Source organism: Lepus europaeus, chromosome 9 (genome assembly GCF_033115175.1).
Source record: "Lepus europaeus isolate LE1 chromosome 9, mLepTim1.pri, whole genome shotgun sequence".
NCBI classification, from domain to species: Eukaryota; Metazoa; Chordata; class Mammalia; order Lagomorpha; family Leporidae; genus Lepus; species Lepus europaeus.
Genome location: NC_084835.1, coordinates 103,159,630 through 103,175,116, shown reverse-complemented (window position 1 = coordinate 103,175,116; position 15,487 = coordinate 103,159,630). Strand labels below are relative to the sequence as shown.

The following is a 15,487-nucleotide window of genomic DNA, read 5'->3' as shown; positions in this document are numbered from 1 at the left end:
CTCTGCTTCACAGTGCAAGCTGGTGCCAGCTCTAACTGCGTATGTTTGCTTTAGTTGGAAGATAGAATCATAGCGCCAGAGCTCACGGAAGTCTGTTTTAGAAGATGCATTAGTCAGGGGATGCTAATTGCTGGAACAAACTACCCTGAGACTTCAGTCGCATAACACTGTAAAGGGCTCTTGCCCTCTGGTGACACAGGCCAGTGGTGGTGGCCCTGCTCTGTGTGCTCCATCCCAGCCTCGGCCCAGCTGTCCTGAGGGCCAGAGGGATTCACTGGGTAGTCCTGTGGGACTGATCAAAGAGGAGAGCGTGCACCGAAGATTCCATGGGTTTTAGGGAAAAGGCAAGCAATAGTTCTCACATTCTGTTGGCCAAAGCTTAGTCCCGTGGTCCCACCTGACTGCAGGGGAAAGTAGGAGACACAGGCTTCCTAGTGGTTGTGCGGCTAGAGATGGAGATTGGTGAAAGAGCATGGTCCCAGCCACAGGGTACAGCAAAGGCCAGAGAATTTGGTGACCACTAGGTTCAGAGGTAGTGTAGCATGTGGCACGTGACCAGCCGCTCGCTGACATTGGGTTGAGGCCTGCTGGTGGTCTGGAACTGGGAAAACTGGCTTCTCTAATGAGAAGATAATAATGGGAATTTCAAGATTTGCATGGGACACTGCAGAAAATCCTGAAGATGGGAGTGATTAGTTAACCAGAAATGGCTATTCAAACACTCATTATTGCTTATACACTTAAACCGAAAACTGCAGTGTTTCTGAGGAAAAAAGGAAAAATGCTAATGCAAAATTGCGAAAACTGAATGGATGATGAGAGATAGGGTACAGGCACTTTCTCTTTGGAAACCCGTTGCCATATTTCCTATAATGAAATTCTATCCCTTTTAATGGAGCAGTTCTTGTAAATAACCAAGTCTTTTCCACGGTATTTAATATTCAGAATTTTCACCTTCACATGTTAGTTTGTAAAACTAATTATGGCAGTTGGCATCTTCTTATGCCACATAATTGTGGCCTTTCTCCGGTTTCAGAACAATTTTGCAGAGTCCTGTACAGTGCCTTGAGTTACAGGCGGTTTTCAAAAAGCTGGAGGAAGGCTGGGTGTTGGCACAGTCTGTTAAGCCGCTGCTTGTGACACCATCATCCCGTATCTGAGTGTTGGTTTCAGTCCTGGTTGCTGTGCTTTCCATCCATCTTCCTGCTTATGTGCCTGGGAAGGCAGCAGATGATGATAGCCCAACTACTTGGGTCCCTGCCACCCATGTCAGAGACTAGAGTGGAGTTCCTGGCTCCTGGCTTTGCTCGGCCTTTGCAGACATTTGGGAAATGGACCAGTAGATGGAAGATATCTCTGTGTGTGTGTGTGTGTGTGTCCCTGTCATTCCCTTTCTCTCTGTCACCTGCCTATCAAATAATAAATAAATCTTTAAAAAAAAAAAAAAACTGGAGGAGGTGCATTTGATGCAATGGAGAGTATCTTATTTTGCATTGGTTATATATTGTTTTGATCTCCTTCTGTTATTTATGATGCTTCCGGAATTTCTTTTCCTTGGCTTTCTTATTTGTAACTACAGATTTTGTGGTTTCTTTTGTATCCCACTTGCCTCCAAGAATTTGTCCCAACAGTTTTGAGTAGCTGCACAGTTGATCGAGGACAGATCAGCCGAAATGTGGCTCAACTTGAGTAAAGCAGAAGGAATGACATAAGGTTAGGTGACTGATGTGTGAGTTTTTGAATTTGATTTGGTTTTACATGGAAAGGTTGAAGCAATGATCCATGTATTCTAATAAAAATCATCAGCACAAATCAAATAAAATCTGGCTCAGTGGCCATTTTCCCACTGTATCACTCACAGCTAGCCTGTGCTGTTACAGACCGCATTTGGCAAGTGCTGTTTTTTCCTACAACAAAATCTTAAAAGTCACGTTGCAATCTTTGCTATGTAAAGGAGGCATCTTTTCTAATCGAACTTTCTTCTAATCTCATCAGATAAATCATTATTCTCCACTGACAGCTCTGGTGTCCCCTGCACCCTTTCCCTGCTGCTTGCTTTCTCTCAAGATGCCTGGTTATTGTCATTCTTCAAGTCTTTGCTCCTATCTCCTGTGGACCTAACATTTCTTCCATTCCTGTGGAAGACTTAGAGCTTTCGACCTCTCCCCTTACTACGTCTGCACGACGAGCACCTCAGAGCAGCCCACCTCCTTCTGAACAGGTTCCGTTGGTTGTCAGATCTGCAAGAAGCAGGAGGCATCAGAGTTGCAGCCCTGCTAGACCACAAGAGGCTGATTCCCATGTGCTTGATGTGATTAAACTAAGAAAATATCAGTTGATGCTTTCTCATCTGCTTCAGTCCCTACCCCCAAAGGCTGGACTAGGAAATTAGCGCAGACGGGCTTTCCCTATCTGAGTTATGGACGTGATTTAAAGCACTTGAAAGTGAAAGTAAGAGGAGCGGCATGGTTTGGGGAAGCCATGTCCATTTCTGTCATTGCAGACCTGACCTCTGACCTGCCATCACAGGCCAGGGCCTTTCCCAAATTGATGCCAAACTCATGCCATGTTGGGGACATGATGTGTGGGACACAGAGCGGTGCAGAGTGGAGATTAGAATGTTGTTTTCATTGCTGACATAATTTAAAAATGCATATTGCTAGGCCCGCATTGTGGCCTATCAAGTATAAATGCATATTGCTAGGTTTGAAAACTCAATCATTGTTCATACCCAATTCTTACCTTCTTTTAGCAAATGCTCTGAGGATCTTTAGCAAGCTTTTTTTTTTTTTTCCTTCTTCTTTTTTTAATCCTGTGAGAATTAAAGAGGTAACAGCAACAACATGAAAGGATGAAAGTAAGTCTTATGGGACATGGCCTCTCTCATATAGGATATCTACCAATTTCTTTTTCTTTTGATTTTTTCACTCTTTTGAAAAATAATTTTAGTCTGTTCATATGGATATATGTAACTTCTCTTGATCCCAGTTTCATATGTTAAATGACTCCAGACACATCATCTAAGAGAAATGTATGTAAAACTTCTGAAAAGTAGAGAACATACTCAAGAAGTGTGGTTATGTAGTTGTGAGATAAAATGGAAAACTCGTAAAGCACCAGACACAATTGTCTGACTGATCGAAAATAAAGTCATCGGTTGAACAAGTTGCAACCTATGGGTACTGTTTTAAATATAATTATTATTGGCAAAAGACTATTAGGTAATTCAAGTGTGTATATTGTATCTGTGTTTGCGCACACACACACACACAGACACATGGCTCCCCTTTGCCATTGTTTACCCAGCTATTTGACTGACATGACATTGTGAAGATTTTCAAAGCCACTGTAAGTCAGAATTGAAATACAGTAGCACTGTTCAATTTACACAAATACAAGGGTTTTATCCAGAGGTTAAAGGGACCATATCTACCCTGTGTTAACCTATATTAATGAAGTTAACTCAGTACTGCGTACTGTGCCCATATTCTATCCAGTGGTAAAGTTTCTCTCCTCGTCTTCCATGGCTGTGCTATGTTCCAGTGGCTTGTTCAGCCGGATACCTCAGCTCTAAATGTGGGAGTGTATTCCTGTTCATGTGTCAGTTATCGCCCTCCTACAAATTTTAGATGTTTCCCACTTTCCTTTCCTCTTAGTGGCCAGCGAAGCCCCTGTGCGAGTTTTCTGTGTGTGTGATAGCTGTGCTTATCTGTTCATCTGAATTCCGTTGGGAAGTGCTGCTGCTGTGCTGGTCTCCTTGTCAGGCGATGGTTTATAGATTGTTGCCGAGAAGAAGCTACAAATGGCCTGTTAGGAGAGCCTCGTTCCACAACCAGTTGTTTAGCTTGGTTTTTTATGTGTTGCATTATTTCACAAATCGGTTGCTCAGCCATGTCTTCTTGGCTGAATTCCTTCAAAGTGAAGACGGTCATGTCTCATTTCCTTGTCCCTTCTTCCTAATTCCACATGGGTCATAAAGGAACCATAATAATTGTATCCATTGAAACATCCCCAGATTACAAATAAGCAATCCAGGAATAGTTCTTATCAATTCAGATAGAACAGAAGTCTTAGTCAAGTTTTGCAGGGATTGCCCTACATTTCTCTGGTTGTGTGAAAACCAGTTATCACAGACCAGGGGAATCTGGAAGTTGTTACAGGTGATCCCTAATGTGAGGGTAGAGAGAGTTGGGATTGAGGGAACTTTTACTTTTCACTTCATACATTTGTGTATAGGATAAACATGTAATTAAATATCAGGTTTAATTAGTTGAACGGGGGAAATTATACTCCTACAATAAAGAATTTACACACCACCTTGGCCAGGTAACGCAGATTAGCGTAACAAATGAAGAGCGGACCAACTTGCAGTCCTGCTGTTCTGCGTGTGATAGCCTGGGGATGACACATGGCCACTCTTGTGCTAACAAGAAAGCCTCGGATCGACTCCGATTGAGAAGCGTTCTGTAATGTAACTGGCTTGTATTCTTTATAAATTCCAAAAGCACAAAAAAGAAAAACTCAGGAATTGTTTGTAATTAAAATAGGTGAAAGAAATGCGACAAACGCAGTGAGCATCCATGGTGTGAATCTTGTACCAAAGGGGAAAAATGGTAAACTGAAATGCGGGTCATGGATTGGCTAAAAGTATCAGTGGTCAATTTCCTGCTGGTGATAACTATATTGTTTTTTCCTTAGGAAATATGAACGTGGCATCATGTTGTTGCATTTCTTTTATAGTGTTTCTGCTTAGTCAGGGCAGCTAGTTGACCGGATGACTCACTGTCTGTATATACCAGAAATACTCAGTGCTGTTCTTAAACTTCTATTCTTTCACAATTCTGATGAACAAAGTTATACAGTATGATTAAGTATCAGGCTGTAAATTTAGGCTAGAGATTGTGTATTGAGCACATGGAGTAAAGAGATTGTCTCCTGATCCGAGCTATTACAGTTTGTTTCACATTTGTAAAGTGAATTCAAATTCATGTTTTAATGGACTGTTTCCCTTCAGTACATGTGGAGATCTACAAAATTGTAAGCAGTTTATGCATTTTTGCAGGATTTCCGTTGTATGTGTGTGATACTGATTTACCTCTTTTTAATTGTAACAGAGATAAAGAATTAGTAGTTTCAAACAGTAGGAATAACATGTTGTGCTGTGATTCAGGAATTAGATAATCTGGCGTGTTTGCTTAAGGGGTCTGTATCTTGAGACTCTTATAGGGCAGTATTAAAGCTCTGAGCCTTCTTATTATGCCAATACCCAGAAGATTGCTTTAATGAGAAGTAAAGGGCCTTTTTCCAATTACAAGGGAATAACTGTATTAAGTTCCTGTGTTATGTCAACCTGCTTTGATTTGATTACTGCGAAAGAAATGGATTTATCTGTCAGTGTTACTTAATTAAGCCTTCTCATTGATGTTTTGCAGAGTAATATAGTATGGTTTGCACATTTGAGCCCAAATACAGAGAAAATTGGCCTAAAACTTAGACATGACCCCTGAAGACAACATGTACGATTGATTGGTTGTCATTGCCAGGTCTTAGGATGTAGTATTAGACACAGGTGGAAGGATTGTGAGGCTGAAATGGTCAAATGAAAATCAGTTTATGGGAATGATTATTTTAAGCTAACTTTGCCTACGCTAGAAAATGGAATTTTAGGGATGATTTTTGACTACTTAAAACTTGGCTTCAGCAGTATTAGTCAAGCATCTGGAATGGGGGTGAGAGGAGATGAGAACTGAAGAAACAGAGTGGATTTTGTTAAAGTATAAAAAGAAGTAGAAGAAAAAGTAAAAAGCAAGGGTAGAGAATGCCATTTGGGAGAAGTGGACCATTATGGTTACACAGAGCAATTACATCCTACAAATATTTCAATTAAGCCAGCCTCCCTTTCTCAGAACCTCACAAATGGCACACCAGGGAGTGAAGAGGTGCAGGGGAGAAAAGAAGGAAAGATAAAGCTGTTGCATGTGTCATTTAGCTCTTTTTACCCCCATTAGAACAAATTTAATAAATTATTTACCAAGTAGGCATTTTAAATATCAGTTTGTATTTCTTTAATCATTACATTACTATGGATTTTGTAACATAAAGATGATCATGTATGGCTTTGAAGAACATGTGTGTACTTGCATGGGCAAGTTACATATTCTCTTCTATTAGGAAGTGAATTGTATTCCTAAAGTTATTCCTCCATTTCAGATTCTGTCTTCTACAGCTAACTACCTTTGGTTTTTCACACTTTGGAATGCATATTTGTAGCATACAAAGGTACTGAGCACCTGGTTAAAAGTGTTCCCATGATGTTTTCATGTTTAATTTAGGTACTTTGAGGCTTATATGTGTAAAGGTGGAGTTAGATGGTACTTGGGTTTTTTTGTTTGTTTGTTTTCAAAGTCTTCAGCTAGGCAGCCTACTTCCAATTGTTATATTCATCTGATTTGAGTAAGTGTACTCTCCAAGAGAATTATCTTTGTAAGAACAATTTTATTGAGAGTTTTTGGACTGGTCACATGTCATAGACTCAAAGGAGGCATGTACACTTGATGTTTTTCTATTCTTACTTGTTCACGGCTGTACTTATTTCTGGGCTCATTCTCAGAAAGATGGGATCCTGAAAGGACTAAATTGCCTTCAAGAGGAAGACCCTGGCTAGCTGGTCCCAAATGTTTAGATGGTTGCTAAATAGCACCCCTCTCCTCTGTATTTCACATTAATTATTCAAGAGTATCATTCACGTTAGCTATCATTGACACCAGAACATTATAGGGAGTGGTATGTAATGGAGGCTTCAAGGTTACTTTTGTTTCAGTTTCATAACTGTCTACTGCCTTGAGTTTTCAAAAAGCTTTCTGGGTTTCAGAATGAGGAATATCATTGACATATTTATAACATAGTAACTAGGTGCTTAACTTCGTTTTTGTTATCTTCATATGATCTGCATTTCATGTTATGTCGAAATGCTTTTTCCTATTTTATAATACCACACAATGGAATTAACTCTGCTATTTAAGTATTTGAGGCCATTTAATGTTCATTTGTGAAAATTTAACGTTCAATTTAAATTATCTTCATTTATGAAGAATAATTTATTTTGAGCTTGGTGAAAATAATATTGTTTTAAACTGTTCAGAGGACATATTAATAGAAATTTAGGTTGGAGGTTAAGGAAGTGTAAAATATTGAAATAATTTCACTCTGGACATCTTTTCCAACTATGCTCTCTTCTTATAGATCCACATTTACTGTGTGTGTGGTCGTTGTGTGTTTACTTAAGTTTCAGGTTTATCTGACACAGGAATCCAGTAACTGAGGGAGCCAGAGTTGCCAGCAGTGATCTGGCAGTGGAAAGCCCAGCTGTGCATCCATTCCAGTGGATGCATCTTAGACTCTCTGTGGGACAAATTGCCTCAACCATCATCCCTTGCTCAGTCGTATTTGGGAGGTGCTGGAAGGTCCTCGTCAGTGCTCAGATCACTCGCTCATTCTGAAACACCGCACAGTAGAAAACAGAAAGCCATGATCATGGTGTGTGTGATCATTGGCCCATCAATATCTGAAGCTCTTCAACTCTTCCCATGTCTGTGTTAGTACTCAAGTTTGACTTCATATTACTCTACTTACAGCTCTTATTACACTGGGTGCTAATGAAAATGCGCACATCCTTAGCACGCTCTTTGCTGATGAAATATTTTGAACTCTACATTCATCTGGCACTGACGGAGAGCATATGCCATCTCAGTTTGTGTGGAGGGCTCAGCCAAGGGTTCTTCCTGGACTAGGAAATTAGTAGGAGCCACAGATGTACGCAGTCTGTGAGTCTCCATAGTGGTGTGGAGGATATCTCGTAGTGTCTGTTGTTGCAGGGAGAAGCGTTTGAGGCAGTGTAGACTTCGATGTGTTCAGAATGGTTATATTTCTCTCCTGGAAAAACTTACCCTCAGTCTCCAGATGCATTTTGAATATGTAGAGGTTTTCAAGAAGAAATCAATATATTTCTACAAATGCAGGAATTTGTGAGCTCAGAGAGCAATGCAAAATACCATTGTGGTTGTTTGACTTCTTGATACACTAGAGTCCTGGATGTATGGCCTGTTCTAGGCTCAAAGTATGGAAAGAATGGATGCACAGCTCTGCCTCAAACCAATGTAGGTAACTCTCACACCTGTTTGTTACAAATCAAGATTAAACTCACACAACGTTTAATTCTTAGCTTGGGCCACTGGCCAGCATACACAAGTTTTGACAATACTTCATTTTTATAGCGTATGTAGCAATTATCTATAATATTGTGATACAAGAAAGATATTCTGTGGGTAAACTAAGTTCCTGACAATTTGAATGCTTATTGAGTTTTCATTGTGCATGTGTGTTGAGGTTCATGGAGAAGGTGGAATTTGTGTAATGTCAGTGCTTTGGGAGTTTCCAAGATCCAGGAGAGTGTTTAAAAGTTTCTGACCTTTGGGCCGATGCTGTGGCTTAGAAAGGTGAAGCCTGTTCCTGCAGTGCTGGCATCCAATATGGGCACCGTTTCGAGTCATGGCTGATCCACTTCTGGTCCAGCTCCCTGATAATGCACCTGGGAAAGCAGTGGAAATGGCTGAAATACTTGGCCTTCTTACCCACCTGGGAGACCTGGAAGAAGTTCCTGGCTCCTGGCTCCTGGCTTCAGCCTGGCCCAACCCTGGCTGTTGTAGCCATTTGGGGAGTGAACCAGCTGATGGAAAATCAGTCTCAACCCCCCCACCCTTGCTTCTCTCTCTCTGTATTTTTACCTTTCAAATAAATAAATAAAATCTTTTTTATTTTTTAAAGTTTCTGACCTGTGTAGCGAAACTGGGAATCACAAAACTGTTGACCTCGGATTTCATTGAATAAATCACACTTTTCTGTATTTCCTGTAGATCTTGGAGGATCTAAGCAGATTAGGCATGTAGATAGGGATTGGTTATTGAGTATTTACTATGGCCCAGGTTCTTCACTAAATGTTTTACAAGTGTTAATTAACCCATTTACTGTAACAGCAATTCCTTAAGGTTGCAAATACTGTCAACTCCTGATCTCCTGTTAGATAGCACCTCTGGGTGGGGTCCTGTGTTTTCACTTTTGTACTCCTGGACCCTAGAGGCTATTGAATTTTCTGGTTGGTCAATGTCCTCAAGGCAAAACTGTCTGTTCTTTCTCCATGATTCCAGCCTTTCACTTTCATTTTGGCTTGATCCTTCCTTACTATATTGTCAGCTCATTAGTATTGTAGAGAAGATTTAAAAAAATGTTATCCATCATTTTTAGTTTTCTGTGGGAGACTTGTCCAAATATATAGCCTGCCCTATTTCCAAGAATGGAAGACAAACGCAGTTGTTTTACAGCTCACAAAAATAAGTTCAAAGAGGCCAGTGTCTCACTCAGACTGTAGAGCTGACGGTGTGCCGTGTCCCTGGTGAAATCCGGGGCGCCATCCCAAATTGTGGCGCTGGGTTTTTTAACTTGTACGGCCTGACGGTTTCCAAATTGCTGTCTACGTTAGCAAAGCAGAGATTTTCGTAATCAAATCCTAAGTTTAATCAATTGGATGCAAAATTAAGAAATGCATGTGCACATCTTTCCTCGAAATGGAGTATTTGGTCCCAGTTCTGCCCAAACTAACTTTCTGGCTTTGGCACTGAAATATCAGACATTTTAGAGGCCACTTCCGCAGAACTAACCAGCTCTAATGAAAAGCTGTGGCTCCTAGGGGTTGCCTCCCAGGGTAACTGTGAAGCCCTTGAAAGTTACCAGGTGTATCCTTGTTTAGGGTAAAATAAGAAATTAGGAAAATCTTGAAATTATCTCATTCTTCAGGAAGTGTAATTTCTATCACCCACTTACTATTTTTTTTTTTTTTCCTTTTCTTCCTTCTGCCAGGGTATTTTCTGTTTTTTTTTTTTTTTTTTTTTTTTAGGGAAGATAGCAGCAAAATTAGGGAGAGTGGAGAACCAAGTCTTCGGTGGCTTCTTCTGGGGCAGTTCTTCATGATTACCATTTTTCCACATATCTTTTTCTGTGTAGTTTGTCTCACCATCTAGGTGTAAATGCTTCTTATGCCTAGATGTATACCTTTCACCTTTTGCCATTTGAATTCATCTCAGTAAGGAACTAATGAACCCACCCACTGTTGTATGCTACACAAGATGTTGAGAGATGGCCCGTTTCTTTCTTTAAAAAACATGTACCACGGCCGGCACCGTGGCTTAACAGGCTAATCCTCCGCCTTGCGGCGCCGGCACACCGGGTTCTAGTCCCGGTTGGGGCGCCGGATTCTATCCCGGTTGTGCCTCTTCCAGGCCAGCTCTCTGCTCTGGCCCGGGAAGGCAGTGGAGGATGGCCCAAGTTCTTGGGCCCTGTACCCGCATAGGAGACCAAGAGAAGCACCTGGCTCCTGGCTTTGGATCAGCGCGATGCGCCGGCCACAGCGGCCATTGGAGGGTGAACCAACGGCAAAAGGAAGACCTTTCTCTCTGTCTCTCTCTCTCTCACTGTCTAACTCTGCCTGTCAAAAAACAAACAAACAAACAAAAACATCTACCACAGTATATACCCCAGCTTTATAGCTGCATGTATACCGATTTATGTACAATATCCTTCGTATTCGGTGAGCCATTCATTCAGCTAGCATCACAAACTTCCCCATTGTGGTTACCATTGGTGCTGTGGGAATTTATGTCCCATTCTGTGTTGGGATCTCTATACACATTTTCCATTTATCAATACCAGCATTAGTTATATTTCTCCTGAATAATTTGTGCGGTTTTTGTCTGATGGTCACCGTCAGTCTTATCTCACTTTGCCCACTTAACTGCTTCTAAAATTTTTACTACTTCTAGCAAATATCCCATTCATCACTGTACATTGGTGTAAACTCTGCATACTTCTGGCTTCATGGTTCTTCTTTTTATTTTCCAGTCTCTTGATTCCTTCATATATTTATTTTATGTATTTTGTGTTGTGAATGATTCTGTACTTTTAGGTGGACATTAGAGTGGGTATGAACTCCCAAATAAGCTCATTTACCCTACCCAGGGAGAAAGGATGAGGAACATTCCAGCTGGTTGTAGAGAGAGAGAAGGTTTTTAGGAGAAGCAGATAGGGGTTGGGCAAGAGCACTCACAGGCTTCCGCATCCCAGGTCTTGTATTTGTGTCCCTTTATTGACACCAGCACCTTGGGCAGATTTTCTATCCCATCTGAGACTCAGTTTTCACATGTAGAAAGTCAGGATATTATTAGGGCATTTAGATGCTTAAATGTGACCGTAACACATATTTAAGCTCACAAGCGTGAGCCGCTGCTGTGTTTTGGAAAGTGAGTGACAGTTCAGGAGAGGGGGATAGCAGATACAAAACCACTGCAGTATGGAAGAGTTGTCAGATGCAGTAGCCAGGAACCAGGAGTGGCCAAGTGCAGACCATGTGCAGGGTTTACCTAAAAAGTGAGTCTGGGCAGAGATCCCTGGGATGCCGATATCATGGGAGTAAGGACTGACTGCTTCTGAAACCGGCAACCCACACAGGATTTTTTAGATAGGGAGTGAGGCAGGCCACTGCAGCCCGTGATTTGTATTTGCAGTAGCAGAGTAATCTTGTGGTTCTCACACTCCTGTGTGCATGAAGATTATCTGGAGACCTTGTTTACAGCACAGTTCTCTTGGCCCCACCCCCAGAGTTCCAGACTCAGTAGGTCTGAGACAAGCCCGCCGAGGCTGATTTTGAAATGAGTGCATCAAGCGATTGAGATGCAGGTGGTTACCCTTTCTGATGCTCTGGAATACTTAGGAAATGCTTGCTGATAACTGGCAGGTCTGCTGAAGCTCTGAGGCAGGGAAGATGGGAACAAATGACTGAAATGTAACATGTTTGCCTGAGTTGTGGATTACTTTACCAGTATTCATGCTGTAGCTTTGTGTCTTCTTGCCATGGATACATGAGCAGCTGTTATATGGACACCCTCCCTCTTCCCCGCCCAAGATGAAATATAATTGTAATTCATATGGTTGTTTTATTTATTGGGTTTGAGGAGTTAGTGATTTGTCCTCATCCTCTGGACCTAGCAGGAGGCCAGGGCAGAGCAAAAGCCTATTTAAAAGAGAGCAGTTTAGAAGGGAGGAAGCAGAAAGGAAGGTGCAGCAGTGTGAGGTCAGGAAATGAGAAAGATGAAAACAAAAAAGGATGGGAAAAGAGCAGTCAGACCCGATTGGTTGAGAATCTATTTGTGAAGGAACCCAGCCAGTATTTAACCTGTTTGGAAAAAGCTTGACTCCCAGCATTTTTAATTAGTGGATTGCTCGCTTTTGAAATTGCCCAGTTGGGAATACTCAAGTTTTGATGTGTTTTATCTGCTTGCTAATTAGCAGGCTGCCTGGTTGACCATCATTTTTCCCTTATCCAGTGGACAGAAGATGGGTATGATCTCATGAAACATTCCAGCTCAAGTCTGGGTAAAATACATGACATTTTGTATTTGGGAAGACTTCTTGCTAAATTATAAATCAAATTCTAGTACATATTTTCAACAGATCCATTCTTGCTGTTTGCTCTAGGTAGGACTTCCCAACCTCAGCAAAAATGACCTTTGGGGCCAGAACATTTTTTGATGAGGGGGCAGTTCTATATGTCTATAGGATGGTTTGCAAAGTCCTCAGCTATTATCTGCAAGATGTCAGTAGCATCCCCTGCCACCTTGCCAAGTTGTTAACAACAACAACAAAATATATCTAGACATTGCCAAATGTCCTGTGGGGGTGAGGACAAAAGTATCCCCAGTGGAGAACCACTGGCCTGGCGGAATGGTTGCCTTTCCTCCAAGTCTCTGCCTACTTCTCATGTTTAGGATCTTCTGAAACTGAAAAGATAAAATCTCCTGGGGCCAGCACTATGGTGTGGTGGGTAAAGCCGCCACATGCTGTGCCAGCATCCCATATGGGCACTGGTTCAAGTCCTGGCTGCTCCACTTCCAATCCAGATCTCTGCTGTGGCCTGGGAAAGTAGTGGAAGATGGCTCAAGTCCTTGGGTTCCTGCACCAGTGTGGGAGACTGGGAGGAAGCTCCTGGCTTCGCATCAGCGCAGCTCCAGCTGTTACAGCCATCTGGGGAGTGAACTAGCAGATGGAGGATATCTCTCTCTCTCTCTTTCTGCCTCTCCATCTCTCTCTGTGTAACTCTGACTTTCAAATAAATAAATCTTAAAAAAAAAAAAAATTAGTATCTTCTGGTTCACTCCCCACATGCCTGTAAGAGCCAGGGCTGGGCCAAGCGGAATCCAGCTTGGAACTCAGTCTGGGTCTCCTGTGTGGGTGGAGACGACCTAAGCACTTGAGCCATCATCTTCTGCCTCCCAGGCGCATTAGCAGGAGGCTTGGTTGGAAGTGGAGGAGTCAGTTTTCCCAATTTGGCTAATGGATGTGGTCCCAAGTGGTAGCTTAACCTGCTGCGACATGATGCCCATCCAATTACTGCCTCCCACATCCAGTTTTTTAGGATGTATCAGACTTTGGAAAATTTGCTTTGGTTGTTTATACAGTTTTTGTTTTGGTTTGGTTTTGGCTGAAAATATTTGTTTTCTGTTTAAGAATTAAGAGAACCATGTAGGCTGCAAGGCTTACTCATGTGAGGCTCCTAAAAGGTTGTAAGTAACTTTGTGTACTTGTACTCAGCATATGCAGGGTAGGCCAGCGTGTTGGGTTGTTAAACGGCAGGTTTGGGAAGCTTTTACATCGTTTCTTCAGGCTGGCTGTAGTCTCTAGAGCTTTCTTGACATGCCTTAAAGTTCACAGTGCTCTGATTTTAAGTGTCCATGGGGGACATCTGTTTTCAGTTGCATTATCTTTGGAAGCACCAACTAAAAGGCATCGATATACTGTTATGGGAGAGAGCATGCGTTCAGGTTCAGTGGCATTAAGTTACTTGCTGTTGCTCTTCCATCTCTTCAGATACTCCAAAACACCATGTACGCCACTGTATCCAAAAATAAATCAATTAATTATGCTATGATTACTTCTGCTGATAATAAAATAGCAGTAATAAAAGGAATGGCAGAAGAGCATTAAGAGAATAAACAGTACTACTGAAATGTTAGGAAACACACTAAGTGGGATTATGTCTCCTGAACCAGTGTTTCACACTTCCTCCTCCAGCTCTGTCAGAGGATGTTTGTGATGACTGTCTGTTATCAAAGTAACATAGTGGGGAAACTTTTTATGCTTACAAAGGGCTTTCATCAAAAATCTCAAAGCTATTCCTAAATATAGAGTGACTGATCGTTAAAACACTGCTGTGCTTCAAGCAGTTAAAATGGTAACTTGGCTGTTATACTCTCCATACCGAGTGTTCACTGTTTGAAGCTCGGATGGAACATTCTCTAAGCTGGTCAGCTGTAGGGCTTTGCTGGGACAGAGTTTAGAGACTCTCACTTTCCAGTCACTCTTCATGAGCTCTTCACCATAATTTATCAAAATAAGACATTGCTTTGTAACTTAATAACAACTTTCATTTCCACATTTCAAAGCTTAGATTAAGGACTGAAGGCCAACTGGTATATCTAGTTTGAAGAAAACAAATCAAAGAGACTGTGTTGTCTTAACCTAAGAAACTCAATTAAAAAACCCACCGTTCCTGTAATACGCTGGTGGAGGTGGACTCCTGACTCGTGACTGCTGTGCTTTTTTTGGTCTTGTATTTTCTGTTGCATGTCTGTTATGCGTGTATAGTAAATCTTGGCTCAAGGACAGAAAGTATCCAAGGGCATTATGGCAACAATACCGGAAGTGCTGGTGTTCATATGCACGTTTACCTTAATTCAGTTTTCCTTTTGCATTAAGGTTGTGTTCTGTACCTTCCAACTTATTTGGTCCCAAAGATTTGAATAAAACTTGCAGGGTGTCTTCATGTCTCTAGAAATTGAGGCTATCAAGCGCTGTGAAGGATGGAAGTAATTTTTATGTGCATACCTCAGGTTCCTGAGGGTCCAGTTCATTTCTGCTGTGAATTTAAATGAGTTAATTTAAGTAGATGGGTCAGAAGCCACTATCATCATGGTAGCCCTGTGCCTGGTTCTTAATTAAAGGCAACAGGAGATTAATTTGAAACATTAATTTAAAAGTGCATATACAAAAGGAAAGAATTATTGCCAGAAAGCCTAAAGAACTTTTCTCTTGTCCCTTAGATGTAGAAGACAGAAGTAGCTCAGGGTCCTGGGGGAACGGAGGACATCCAAGCCCATCCAGGGTAAGTATATCTAATCTCTGTTCCCATACGCAGACATCCCACGTAGGGAAATTGACAAACTGAAGGTGAGTTTCAGAGACACACTCACACACAATCACACACACACACACACACGCGCGCGCACACGCGTTCCATGTTGAATCAGAGTGTCTAGTCTTCAGCAGTTTCTCTTATGTCATGGTGTTACTGAATTTGACACTTGGTTCTACTTTGGCTCAGAAG

The 15,487-nt window shown here is 41.6% G+C and overlaps 1 protein-coding gene across 10 annotated transcripts in view; it reads left to right on the top strand.

Annotated features, from left to right (window-relative positions):
* Nucleotides 1–15,487, top strand: part of TCF4 (transcription factor 4) — a 407,611-nt gene that overhangs the window by 123,272 nt on the left and 268,852 nt on the right. For all 10 annotated transcript variants that reach the window (XM_062201706.1, XM_062201704.1, XM_062201701.1 and 7 more), the window contains one exon: nucleotides 15,204–15,265. In XM_062201706.1, coding sequence (XP_062057690.1) covers nucleotides 15,204–15,265 — 62 coding nt within the window. The remainder of the gene's footprint in view (nucleotides 1–15,203; nucleotides 15,266–15,487) is intronic.